The 14,120-nt window shown below is 47.4% G+C and overlaps 1 protein-coding gene across 1 annotated transcript in view; it reads left to right on the forward strand.

Annotated features, from left to right (window-relative positions):
- Positions 1-1,443: 1,443 nt before the first annotated feature.
- KIF5C (kinesin family member 5C) overlaps positions 1,444-14,120 on the forward strand; it is a 133,741-nt gene continuing 121,064 nt past the window's right edge. Inside the window, exon 1 of the mRNA XM_058664200.1 lies at positions 1,444-1,949. Within this exon, the coding sequence (XP_058520183.1) occupies positions 1,824-1,949 (126 nt within the window). The 5' untranslated portion in view covers positions 1,444-1,823. The remainder of the gene's footprint in view (positions 1,950-14,120) is intronic.

Raw genomic sequence — 14,120 nt, forward strand, 5'->3', positions numbered from 1 at the left:
GTTTAGCATTTAGTAATACTACCTACCACTCAAAAACTTAGGCCATGTATATGCAGAGTACCATGTGTAGTGCTTTCAAAGCATTATTTATTTTAATTGCCTCAAAACCTCTGAAATGAGAGTGTTATTCCAATGACAGAAATAGGAAAATGGAATCTTGAGGAAATTATAAACCTTGCTACAGATCATGTATTTAGTAAGTGGCAAAACTTGGATTCACCTATATGTGCAGCTTCTGTCTGGGGTGGAACTCATAGCCAGTCACTATGCTAGCTGGCAACATAAAAGATAGGCAAATATCACTGCCCACATGCAGTGACAGAGACAGGCACAGGGCATTCTGGGGACTTCAAGGAGGGCCAGTGGGAGAGCCCGGCATGGTGGCCTAGCAACTAAAGGTCCTTGCCTTGAACATGCCAGGATCCCATATGAGTGCCGGTTCTAATCCCATCCAACTCTGCTTGTGGCCTGAGAAAGCAGTAGAGGGTGGTCCAAAGCCTTGGGACCCTGCACTGCATGGGAGACCTGGAGGAGGTTTCTGGCTCCTGGCTCCGGATCGTCACAGCACCGGCCGTTGCAGTCACTTGGGGAGTGAATCATCGGACGGAACATCTTGCTCTCTGTCTGTCCTCCTCTCTGTATATCTTCCTTTACAATAAAAATAAATAAATCTTAAAAAAAAAGAGAGATGGACATGGAGGCTACATGCCCCTGCAAGTTGGTATTTCTCAGATTGCAAACATCAAGACTCAAAGAGGGAAGAGTAGGTGGACATCTGACCCTGGGGTCCAGGCAAAGTTCCAGTAAAGTTCGAATTTGGTCCTGTGTGTGTTCTGTTCTTTCTGAAGGACTCCAAAGAGGTATTAGGAAAAGGTGCTGTGATGGAGAAGTTCACAGGTGGTATTCAGCTGGTCGAGAAATGACTAAATTACTAAATAGCATGCTATATCTGCAGGTGTTTTTTGTTGTTGATGTGGAAACGGCCCCCGACTTCCATCTGATGTTAAAGAGGTCCTTGATCCAAAAGACGCCACAAACTGTTACCTATGCATAGGCATTTTAATCCTGCGGATTTTACCCACCCTAACCTTGACTTTCCTCACAACTCTTAAACACTGGGAAAAACACCCAAAATCTATAATAAGACGCAATTCTCCTTCGGGATCAGGAAAACATATAAGGAGATGGTTCAAATCTAGAGATTTGGACCCAAAATACTGGATATGATTTCCACTCTTTTTCGACTTAGGAAACCCAAGCAGGCTTGTAGGCTGTTGGAAGTTCTTCCCAGTGACCCGACGAAAGCCAAGTCCAAGCATATTGGGTATTTCCACCTGCAGCTGAAGTGACTACAAGTCCCGGCACGCACTGCCTCCCACCCTGACGTCACGGCCCCGGGGCGGGCCGCGGGGCGGAGGGGAGGGGCGGCCCGGGCGGGCGGCGGAGCGCGCTGGTGCTGATGCAGGATGGCTGGGCGCGCCGGAGCCGGGCAGCTCTGAGCCGGGCGAGGCTCGCTCCTCGCGCATCGCCTCTGTGGCCCGCCGCGTGGTCGTCGGCAGGTGGGCCGGGGGTGCAGGGCCTGGCAGAGCGGGGTCTGCAGCCGGCGGGGCCGGAGGCCGGGTGGGGGGCTGCCCGCCTTCCCGGGCTCGGAGCGGCTGGAGCTGGCCGGCCGGCCGAGTTCGCGATGACCTGCTGAGAGGCGCCGGTGGGAAGCTGCAGGAGGCGGCCGAGCTGCGGGCGGTGCGGTCGCGGCCTCCTTCCACCCAGCAGCGCCCAGCCGGCCCCCCACCCATCCCCGCGTCCCCTCCCTACAGTCGGCCGCGATGGCGGATCCAGCCGAATGCAGCATCAAAGTGATGTGCCGGTTCCGGCCCCTCAACGAGGCCGAGATCCTCCGAGGGGACAAATTCATCCCCAAATTCAAAGGCGACGAGACCGTGGTGATAGGGGTAAGTGGCCAAGCGTCCGGACGCCCACTCCTGCTTCTCGCTGCCTTGCCTTGCACCCTGACAGTTTGGACAAGGCCGAGGGGTTCAGCCGCCCCTGGGTCCCTCCTCCCGGTGGGCAGGATGGGGACCCCTCACCCCGCGCTCTGGCGTTACCCCTCGGGTGGTGGGGCAGGCCTCGGGCGGCGGGGGTGGAGGTGGGAGCGAGGCAGAGCTCGGCGTCGCCATTGTTCGTGGGGTGGGGGCCCAGGTGGGCTTATTGTTTCCCACACTCTCCATGCCGGGTGAATAGGTGTTCAGGGTTCCCCTTCCTTCCCCAAAGCTATGAGCCCTGAAAAGGCGTTTAGGCTGCGGTACAATTCATGGGGCACTTGGCCTCTGCTCCCGCCCTCAGGCAAGGGGGAAGAAAATGCTTCCGAAGATACGTCCCTGGTACGGCCTCTCCCTCCATGGGTTTCACCTTGCTCCTTACTCATCCGCGGGAGTTGGGGACCTGGGCGGGGGTGGGAGTGTGGCACTGGTGGCTGAGGTGTCCCCTGGAGGAGGCCTGGTATGTCTCCACCTTGCTGTCACTCAGGCTGTCCCGCTTGTGGAGCTGGGATTGCCCCCCACCCCCACCCCCTGGGACACGTCCCCCACCTGGTGCCCTCAGATCCTGGGATGTGCTTCACGGGGCTTGGGGAGGAAACTGCAGCCGCATCCGTGGGGCACGCGGGGAGGGGGCTCAGATCACGGCCAAGAAGTCCCTCTGTGCACAGAGCAGAAGTTACTTTTTGTAGCTTGGGGTTCCCTCCTTCTGGATCCCCCATCCCCACTTTCTGCTCTCCCTCTCCGCTCTCTGCTCCCTCTCAGCTGCAGTGTGTGGGGGAGGGAACACCAGTGGGTTTCAGTTCTTAAAGGGCTCTGTCCCGTGAAATCGGCCAGCCCTGCCCCCAGCCCGCTGGCGAGTGGGGCTGATGGTGCCCTTTGTATGCAAGCGGCGTAGGGAGGGACCCATTAATGGAAGCCTCCGTCCCGCTGACACGTTCTTGGCAGCCAGCTCTAGGCTGCTCCTGCAGCCTTCCCTCCTCAGCATTGATTAAGTGATGTCATCCCAATCACTGAGCATGCTCCGACCAGCCCCCTTCCCCCCCATTCTCCCAGTGGCTGGTGTATTTAGGTCAAGTGATTGACAGGTGACTTTTCCGAGGGTATCTCCAGGGTCCTCCCAGTGTTTCTCCAATCCAGCTTCAGAAGCCAACGCCCAGCATCTGTGCCAAGGTTGTCCCTGCTGCAATCCCTGAGCAGGGTCTTTGGGGAATGGCAGGTGCAAGGGGTAGCCAGGATCTGTGCAAGCTAGTGGGGAGGGAAGGGGCAGGGCTTCACATTGTATCTCAGTATAAAGGCAGCTCCCGTTAGGACACCTCTGGATTTTCACATTCATGAGGAGACAGTGACCTCCAAAGGCTGGGTTCCTTCTGACAGCCGACCTGTGAAGGTTTTGTTCTGCTTCCTGTTGACTTGCGCAGGCGATATGTGGTACAGTTGTTGATGAGAAGGGAGACAGAGTCAATGGCAGCGTGGACTGATGGCATGTCTGTGTGCAGTCCCAGTGTGCCTTGCTTGGGGTCCAGCTCTCTGCCAGAACCTTCCTGCAGCCTTATCTGTTGTTCTTGAGCTAGCCTGTGGGCTAGGTAGTGGGAGTTCCTGGGGACAGCTAGTCCCTGCCCCCCCCCCCCGCCCCGCCCCGCTTGTAACAATTTTCTAACAAATATCTGTGTAGCACCAGAACAAGTTCTGGTGACCCTTTTTTCCTCCCTAAATGTTTCAAAGCAGAACTTGAAGTTCTTTTTCTACTTCCTCCCCCAAACCCCTTTCCTCTTCTGTTTATTCCTTTTTCCCTTTAACAACTCTCTCCCCGCACCATCCCCAGGACCAACGAAGTGAAATAATATGTCATCTTTAATCTGTGTACAAAACAGAGATCCTAATTTCTAGTTCTCTTTCTCGAGTGCTGTAGTACTACAAATATGATTTCTCCATCTAAATGTATATGCTATTGACAAAACCAAGACAACATATAAAATAAGAATACATGCATTACTCTCCAACTGTAAAGTGGTCTTACTCATCCCTGCTATACTCTTTGAATACAACAGGCAGTTCTCAGTTTTTTTTTTTAAGGTCAACTTTTCATTGAAATTAAGTATTTGTATGGAAGAGAGTTACAAAATATATGGTGTTAGGACTTCCCAAAGTGGCTGCTCCTTATAACTATCTCTCAAACCGAGATACATTTTTAGCACTTCAGAAGTCCCCCTAGTGTTCCGTCCGCTCTCTAACCACCTCCCATCAAGGGTAACTATTATTTTGACTTTGCTTGTTTAACTTTCTATGTATGAACCTACACAACATGTTCTCTTTTGTGTGTTTCTTGTGATGCACAAGCTGTGTGTGTGGTTCAGCTCCATTGTTGCTCCATGTTGCATTATTAGAATGTATTACAATTCATGTGTCTGTTACCTGTTGCTGGATATTTGGAGAGTTTCCAGCTTGGGACTAATAGGAATAGTGCGGCTATGGACATGCTGTTGCGCATCTTTTGGTGAGTGTGTGCACAGAGCAGAAGACTGGGAGATGTGAAAAAGTAATGGAATTCGGATTGCTAAGTGCTAGGACTGATGCAGACCTGTTGCCTGGTAACCCAGGTCAGGCTTTATTCATGGTTCACAGACTGGAGAAGCTCAGAACTATCCAGAAATGCCAGTCACCTTCACTCACAGCCAAGACCAGTCAAGAATGAATTTTATGGATGTAGTGCTACAGTGCAAGGGTTATGTGGGCACTGCATACTGAGTTGCTGATTGGAGTTCAGCTTCTGTGCTTCTGATCCAGCTTCCTGCTGATGCACCTGGGAAAGCAGCAGCAGATGGCCCACGGGCATATGGGGGATCTGGATGGAGTTCCTGGCTACTGGCTTTTGCCTGGTCCCAGACCTGGCTATTGTGGACGTTTGGGGAGTGAGCCAGATGGAAGGAAGATCTCTCTTTTCCTCTTTTTTTTTCCCGTCATTCTGCCTTTCAAATAAATAAATAAATAAGCAAGCAAATAGTAATAAGAGTGTATTGCAGTAGAGTTGCTAGTACAAATTCAGAAATTCTTCGTGTGTTTGGAGTGAAGGTCCTATTTTCATTAAAGTATAGTTTAATTCTTATGGAAGTCTAGGTTTAGAGAGATTTTGTAGGTAAGCTTCTCTTTTAAAGGAATGTCTGTGAGTCATCATCTTCACCATTCCCGTACTTTTGAAAAGCATGTATTTCTTTGAAAAGCAGGAACAACTGAGAGAGAGGGAAAGACTGAGAGAAAGAGATCTTTCATCAACTGTTTCATTCCCCAATGACCACAACTGCCAGGTCTGAGCCAGGCCAAAGCCAGGAGACCGTGATGGTCTCCCATGTGAATTGCAGGGGCCCAAGAACTCCATCTTCCACTGTCTTAGCAGGATGTTTGATCTTTTGTAGAGTAGCTGGGGCTTGAATGGTGCTTTAGTACGGATGCCATATTGCAAATGGCAAATTAACCTGACATACTACTACAAGGACCCATTCTGGTTTTTTTGTTGGTTTGTTTGTTTTTTCCTCAGCTCCCATGCCTTCTTTCCCTGTCTGCCCTAGCCACTACTTAACATTTGTGCTGTATGTGATCTTGTAATTTTTTTGGCCTTACACTGTCATTAGTTTGGGTTGTGCACTTAATGCCATTGCCATCCAGGCATAGAGACAAGGAGCACCCATTGTTTACTCCCTTGTACATTCTAGGGCCTTGTCTGTGGAAGGCACTTAGTAAGGATTGCTTTGATCTCTTTGTTAATTCTTGACCTTTTTACTTGGCGTATTTAACCTATTACTTGGCTTATGTGGTGGTGGGGTAATGAATTTTTTTTTAAAGAGAGGAGCACTATTCTTTTGAGAACAGACCTGGAAATCTAGCATGCACTGTGCTAAGCATGGCATAGGAGAATTGGGAAAGATCTGCATTCAACTCTGCTGAAAATCAGGAGAGCTAATGTTACTGGTGCTGAGCTAGAAGTGAGGGTGGGGTGAGCTCATGAGTCCAAGATGGGCTGCCTCCTGCAGCACATTAGTTCTTCAGAGATAACAATTGGATTTATGACATTTCTTGGAGATTGCTCCATTAGCTGCTGGAATCCTGGCGAGTCATCCATTACCGGTGGGCCCTGCTGTTGGTGTTGAAGCATCTGTATGGATGGAAACTGCCTGACTTGGCTGGTTCCCAGCAAAGTTCTTTGAGGGAAACTTTCACACTTCACTTTCCCTTTGTTGAGCTTTTCTCTGGTTTGCAGTGCTAGGAAGGCAGGTCTTGTAAAGACTGGTGCTTCCTGCCAAGACAGTGATGGTTCAGACCTGTCAGAGCCAGGGATGAAACTTCAGCCACAGATCCTGAGCGTCTCAGGTGCTCAGTGTCCTCGGCTTGGATTGTGCTAGGGGTCTACAGAAGATGGCAAGGAAGGCAGGGGCTGGGATGGAGACCAAATGCAAGTTTGCCTTGATGTGTTTGAGGTTAAGGTCTGAAGAAGTGAGAATGTAGAGCTACATCCTGGAATTTCCTTTTTGTCCCCAGTAGTCACAGCCTTTCAAAGGAAGAACACTTAAAAACTTATTTAAAATTGATAGTAATTGCATCTCTTTGCTGTGTAGGCCATGGTTTTGGCAAATGTGGAGTTTTCTGACTATGATTGATTAGTTTTCTGTTGCTGTCATAACAAATTTCCATGATGGCTAAGACTTACAAAAGCTCAAATTTGTGATCTCACAGATTCTATAGGCCGGAAAAAAGCCCTGTAGGATGGCTGGTTTTTCTGTTCAAAGGGCCACAAGGCCAAAAATGAGAGTGTTGGCCAGCCTATTCTGGAGAGAACTTCATTCTGGAAGCATGGGGAAGTCCATTTTTCATTTTTCATTCAGATTGGAGACAGAACTCAGTTCCTGGGGGTTGGCACGAAAGTCCTTGATCTGTGCTGTCATTGGCAATTGTCCTCTAATTTTAAAGGCTGCTCTTGGGTCCCCAACAGCTGGAGCCCACTCCCTTCATCTTCAAAACAGCAAGGGTGGGTGGGTCAAGGCCCATTCATGCTTCCAACCTTTGCTGCCTGTAACACTTAGAAAGTATCTGTGGTTCTGCTGAGTCTCCCTGGATAATCTGGAATAGTCTCCCTATATTAAGATGAGCTGATTAGCAACTATTCCATCTACCAAATCACTCTTGCATAGTCACAGATTCTGGGTGTTAGGCTGTGGCCATCTTTTGGGGCCATGCCCTGCCTAACACATAGTTGCTAATCAAGGTACTCCAAGAAATTACAAAAGTCCTCTTGTCATCCCTCTGGCAACCACTTCTCTGTTCTTTCTATTATTTAGCTTTTTCCCCAACATTGTCATGAAATGAAATCATATGTTAAGCACCTTCTTTGAATCCAGGTTCTTTGACTTAATAATTCTTTCAGATTAAATATGTTGTATATATTCCATAGTGTATTTGTGTTTTGTTTTTTTTGCTTAATAGTATTCCATTGTCTGCATGCCTTAGGTTTTTTTTTTTTTTTTTTTTTTTGTCTTTCCCCTTGGTGAAGGACATTTGGGTTGTTTCCTGCTTGAGGTTATTATGAATAAGGCTGTCTAAACCTTTGCATGTAGAATTTTGAAAAGTTTTTCTTTCTCTTGAGTAAACCCCCTGAAATAGGTTGGCTGGATTATATAATAACAATAGGTTTAATTCCAGAAGAAAGTGCAAAATTGTTTTCCAAAGTGTAGTTCCAATCCTACCTAAAAGCAGTAGCATTTTAAATATTAATATACTTTTATTTGAAAGGCATATTTACAGAGAGAAGGAGAGACAGAGAGAGAAAAGATCTTCCATTCTGTGGTTTACTCCCCAAATGGCCACAATAGCCAGAACCAAGTCAATTTGAAACCAGGAGCCAGGAACTTCTTCCAGGTCTTCCAAAGGTTTGAGCTATTTTATTCTGCTTTCCCAGGCCATTAGCAGGGAGCTGGATGGGAAGTAGAGCAGCTTGAGACACGAATCGATGCCCATATGGGATCCTTGTGCATGCAAGGCAAGGATTTAGCCACTGAGACATTGTGCTGGGCCCAAATATATCAATCTTTAAAAAAAAGGTTCAGTTGGTTACTTTGACTAAGTGCACTCTAATCCAGATGTGCTGAGATGCAACAATCTTTCACTCCTCTGTGCTTGGAATTCAGAGATGTTATCACTAAAATTGGATTAATGGTTTCTCTAAGTCCACTTTTTCTTTTTCTTTTTTTTTTTTTTTTTAGATAATGTATTTATTTGAAGGGACGGGGAGAGCATGATCTTTTTGCTTGTTTACTTCTCAAATGGTCACAGCAGCCATATGTGTGCCAGACTAAAATCAGCAGCGAGGAACTTCAGCCTGGTCTCCTACATGACTGGCAAGGGCCCTAGTGCTTGGGCCTTTGATGCCTTCCCAGGTAGCAGTAGTAGGAAGCTTGATGGGAAGCAGAGCAGCTGGGACTTGAGCAACTGCACTCTGATATGGAATGTTGGCATTGCAAGCAGTGGCTTAGCATGCTCCGTCACAATGCTGGCACCATACCCATACTGCTTGAAATCCTGGAATGATTGGGAGTAGTAGTGTCACTAATATTTGGCCCACACCTGTGGGGGCCACTGTCTATTCACAGTGAACACACAGTTAGTGCTCGGGGTAGGTGGATGCTGCTGGAAGAGGCAGACCGAACTGATTGTGGTTTTGCTAGCCAGCAGTGAGTGAGCCTCTTTGGGGTGTCTGGACCTCAGTTTGCTCACATTTCGAACTGGCAGTAAGGGTGGACTCATTAGGCTGAAGTGGAATGAAGTGGTTGGGTAGTGTCTAGAAGAGAGAAGATGCTCAATGGATGTGAATTATCTCCCGAGGTCGCCTAACCGCCTTACAATGTCCTTGATTTTCAAAACCCTCTTTACCTTTTCCTGACTAACCCCCTTGAAACCTTTCCCATTTCTGAGCCATTTGTTTATCCCTTCTCCTGATGGGAGAAGCAACTCTTTTTACCTGGTGTGTGCCACTGAAGGCAGAGCTGACCTTCTGATTAGCTGTAGAGTGTGTTAGCTGTTCCTGCTCTGTGGAAGATTGTGTGCGTGGTTGTGTGCTCCTCGTATAAATCATGAACTTCTTGGTCGGCTGCCTTTTCTGCTTGTCTCCTGACTGTTGTTGTATGGTTGCTTGCAGTGGTTGACTGTTCCTGTTTCCCCTGCTTGGCATTGAGTCTGTCCCTGAATGCGATATCTCTTTTCCTTCACAGACTTGAGTCTCACTGTGGATTTCCTCTGCCTCCTTGTGCTGATCTGGTCCACCTCCCCAGCTTCATGGTGGTGCTTTCCATCTTCAGCTCTTCTCTGTTCAGAGCTGATAATATGCCCCCACCTCTGGTCACTCTTTGATCCCTTTAGATTTCTCACCTGCATCAACCTATTAAAAAAGCAAAAAACAAAACCACCTATTCCCTAGTGGTTTCTCTTGAGTTAAAATATAGTCCCTGGACAGATCCAATTTCACCCTATTTCTCCCAGATTTTGTTTTTCATTAAACCTTGTTTTTGTAGCTGAGAAATCTCCCCTCTCCCTGAAAAGCCACACATCACCCAAGTTCCTTGTAGTAGGGTTTGAGTCGTTTGAGTTTGTAATGATTTGAAAATAGCATAGAGTGCTTAGGAGAAAAGGGTGTTTCAGGACCATCATGGCTTGGCCCCAGCACCAGGTCTAGGTGTGAGTTTCACAGCCCAAGGAGCATTGCTGGTTCTGCTGCTTGCTAGCTGTGTGAACCCAGGGTGGGTTGCTGCATGGTGCTCCGTCCCAGTCTCCTCACTGGTGAAACTGGACCAGCACTGCTCTTCACTGCCTAACCTTGTGAAGTTTACCTGGCTAATGCGGGTAGCTCAGGTAGAGTGCTGAGCATAGGGGTTGCTTCCCTCCAACTGCCCTCCACCCCCCATCCCCGCCCCACACTTTCACAAAGTGCACTTGAACATCCACTAGCAGGTGTAGCCCTGCACTGTTGTCTGGAGGACCCCATCACAGGGAAAGCCCAGACCCTTCAGAAGTCCCAATGGCCTCAGGGAGGACCCTAGGTGCTTCAGTGGGGCACTCGGGCCCTCCATCCTCTGCCCCCATCCACTTGTCTCACCACATCCATCACTCCATGTTACATCTGTATTTTCTTTCCCCGAAAGTGTAGGTTACTCAGTCTACCTCTGCCCTCAACTACTTGCATCTGTTCATGTGCTGGGTTGACCATTCTCAAAGCTCCGCTGCATGATGCATATAGGATCACCCTAAGATTTTTCTGACTACCCCTTCTCTTCCCCCTTCTGCCAGCCAGGCAGAGTCAGCCTTTTCCCTTTGCTCAGGCTACACTCTGCCCTTCCACTACCTTCCCCAGAGTGCTTTCCATTGACTTGGGCAAATATGTTCTCCCCTTCCATTAGGTAAAAAACCCCTTGAGGGCAGGCATTTGTGTCCCATTCATTTCATCTGGAAGGACTGGAACTGAGTGGGGAACAGAGAGCTGTTCAGTACAAGATGTCCCTTGAAAGTAATGAAAGAGCTGACCCTCCGTGGCTGTCTGGGATTACGTGCTCAGAGTGTCATCTTGACCTCTTTCCAGCTCTGAAACTTGTCTTCGTGACTGTGGGCATACTCAGAGTATTGTTGATGTCTTCTCTCTCCTTCTCATAATCCCCTTGCCCCCCACCCTGGGGAGAGTAGCAGTATATTGTTTGCTACTGAAAGTGGTTCCAGCCATGCAGAAAATTATGCAAAAAAGGGCCAAAACCACTTTTAATTTTACTAAGCAGAAAACACCACAGTTTATATTTTATTAATGCAGTCCAGCTCATTTTCAGTCTTTTTTTTTAAAGAGTTATTTCATTTTTATTGGAAAGTCAGATATACAGAGAGGTGGAGAGACAGAGAGAAAGATCTCTGTAGGATGATTCACTCCCCAAACCACAGTGGCTCAAACTACACTGATCCAAAGCCAGGAACCTGGAGCCTCCTTTGGGTATCCCACAGAGGTGCAGGGTCCCAAGGCTTTGGGCTGTCCTTGACTGCTTTCCCAGGCCACAAGCAGGGAGCTGGATGGGAAGTGGGGCTGCCGGGTTTAGGACTTGTGCCCATATGGGATACTTGTGCACATGTAAGGTGAGGACATTAGCCACTAGGCTACCGTGCCAGGCTATCATTTTCATTTTTGCATCACATGCTTTGCTTTAAAACAAAAATATGATTTTGGGTGCAGTGCAGTGGCTCAGTGGCTGACTCCTCACTGTACAAGGACTGGAGTCACATATGAGTACCAGTTTGAGTCCTGGCTGTTCCACTTCTCATCTAGCTCCCTGCTTGTGGCCTGGGAAAGTACTATTGGATGGCCCAAGACTTTGGGATCCTGTGCCTGCATTGGAGACCCAGAATAAGCTCTTGGCTCCTGACTTTGGATTGTCTCAGCTCTGATCATTGCAGCTACGGGGAGTGAACCAGCAGATGGAAGATCTTTCTGTCTGTTTCTCCTTCTCTCTGCAAATCTGCATTTTCAGTAAAAATAAATCCTAAAAGTCAAAAAATAAAAAAAAACCTACTGTTTTATTTAAAGTGTATTTCAGGCATCAGCATTTTGAGATTGTATATACTTTCATTATATGTCCAATCAGTAGTTTAAATGTTTTCTAGTGATGGACATTTGGTGTTTTGTCTTTTTTTTTGTTTCAAAAGTTACTTGAGAGAGAGAAGGAAAGAATATGCTCCTGTTTAATGAGTTGCTCCCCAAATCCCTGCTGTGTTTGGTGCTGGGATAGGTTCTATAGGAAGCTGGATGGCAGAGACCCAACCACTTATGGCATCACCTGCTGCCTCCCAGTGTGAACATGAGTGGGAAGCTGGACTGGGAGCAAACCTGGGACTTGACCCCACGTCCTCCAGTATGGGATGTGGCACCTTAACTGCTGTGTCAAAGCGCCAACCCCCTCCCGCCTCAGTCCTTTTAGTATGAATGATAAAGGGGTGGCCAGCGTCATTGTACATACCTCTTTGGGCACTTGGCCAATTATTTTGTTAGAACACTGAGGCCATCCAAACCTGCGAAAGTCTTGGCCACAGCTTCAAGTGAGTGGCACAGACATTGTCCAGCCATTTTCTAACTGTTAAGAAACCACCAATGGGGAAGTCTTCCCCACAGGATCCTGCCCAGACAAGGAAGAGTCGGGAAGCTTTAAAATCCCAAGACTCTTCCTCAACCTTTGGTGTCTCTCCCTCTCTCCTTTCAGAAGACACCCCATCTCCCAGCTCTCCTGGGAGGTGCTTTCCCATTCCTTCTTTCCGCATTCACCCGATCACTTCCCAAATACAGCTTCTCTGTGTGCAACGGATCCCCGGCTTTGTATTTCTATCCTAAGCTGAGGAAAGAACCCACTGAGCTTTGCTGGTAGCAAACACATTCCTAGAATTGGTGCTGAGTAAAAGGATACACAGTGGATATTTTTCATATACCTGCAGTTTTGTCTTGTTTTATGCTCTCAATTCTCTGCTTACCCCATGGCATAATTGCCGATTTGTCTTAAAAGGCATCCTTTCATACCCGAGCTAAATTAAATTCTTCCTGAGTTTGCCCTTCGTCACGCACCATTAACTCCCGGATCCAGAACATGGCAGTGCCTTCAGACTTCTAATGTAAACCGTGGGATTTTGTAGGTTGCCTGTTGTCACTTTCAATATGCTAAAGGATATTGTTTCTTGGAGGTGATCAGAAACTGAATCTCATAGCTGCCAAGATTGCAGTATTAAGGCAAAATAGGACAGTGGCAGCCTCTCTCCTTGGTGTTCAGTGGCCTGTGATGTCTGCCAGGCAGTGGTGAGCTGGGGAGAGATACAACCAATTTCTCAGTGAAATCTTTTTTCTTCCCTATATATATAGAGCTCCACCCTATATATCTATCTATATATTTACATGTGAATGGCTGTATATAATTTCAACATATATGTGCAATTTCAAATATTACAAACTATAAAGAATATACCATTGTATGTCCATCAGTCATTTTCTTTTGAAGATCTATTTATGTGAAAGGCAGAGTTATATATATATATATATATATATATATATATATAGAGAGAGAGAGAGAGAGAGAGAGAGAGAGAGAGAGAAATATCTTCCAGGGACTAGTTTATATCCCAAATGGCCAAAACAGCCAAGACTGAAGCAGGCCAAAGCCAGGAGCCAGAAGCTTCTTCCAGGGTGTGTTAGCAGGGAGCCAGATTGGCAGTGGGGCAGCAAGGCCTTGAACCTGAGCTCATATTGGATGCTGGTGTTGCAGGCACCTAACCCACTAAGTCACAGTGTCAATCCCCATCAACCATGTTTTTTTTTTTTAAGATTTATGTTTATTTATTTGAAAGACACAGTTACAGTGAGAGAGACTGAGACTTAAGAGACAGGACTTCTATCTTCTGGTTCACTTGCCAGATGGCTGCTATAGCTAGCATGGGCCAGGCCGAAGCTAGGAGCCAGCAACTTGGAGCTTCAGGATCTCCTATGTGGATACAGGGGCCCCAAGCACTTGGGCATCATCTTCCTGCTTTCCCAGGAGCATTAAGAGAGAGTTGGATCAGGAGTGGGGTAACTGGGACTCCAACAGACAGCAGCTTAATCTGATATACCACAGTGCCAGCGCCAACCAGTTTTAACCATCATCATCAAATGACTATTCTTGATTTCTCTAGGCTCTCTTCTTAAATTCTTTCACAAACATTACCAGGTTATTAAACAGCAAAGTTTCACATCTTTATTTGATCCCAGAGCTTCAGTATGTGTTTCTAAAGTGTCAAAACTCTCAAGAAAACCATAACATTATTGCGACTAAAATATAAGCAGTAATTCTTTCCTGTCAGATGTCTAGATATATTCCACCCATTGCTTGCCAATTCTAATTAGGTTGGATTGTTCACATCGAGATGCCAGGAACTGTTGATTTCTAGTGAGGAGGAACCACTGCAGTGCAGTGCCGACCTTGATGCGGGAGAGAAGTCCTTGCTGTGAGAGGTTTGTTGTCTCACAGAGAGCGGGGTGGCCCTGGAGACACGCAC

Source organism: Ochotona princeps, chromosome 5, assembly GCF_030435755.1.
Source record: "Ochotona princeps isolate mOchPri1 chromosome 5, mOchPri1.hap1, whole genome shotgun sequence".
Lineage (NCBI taxonomy): Eukaryota > Metazoa > Chordata > Mammalia > Lagomorpha > Ochotonidae > Ochotona > Ochotona princeps.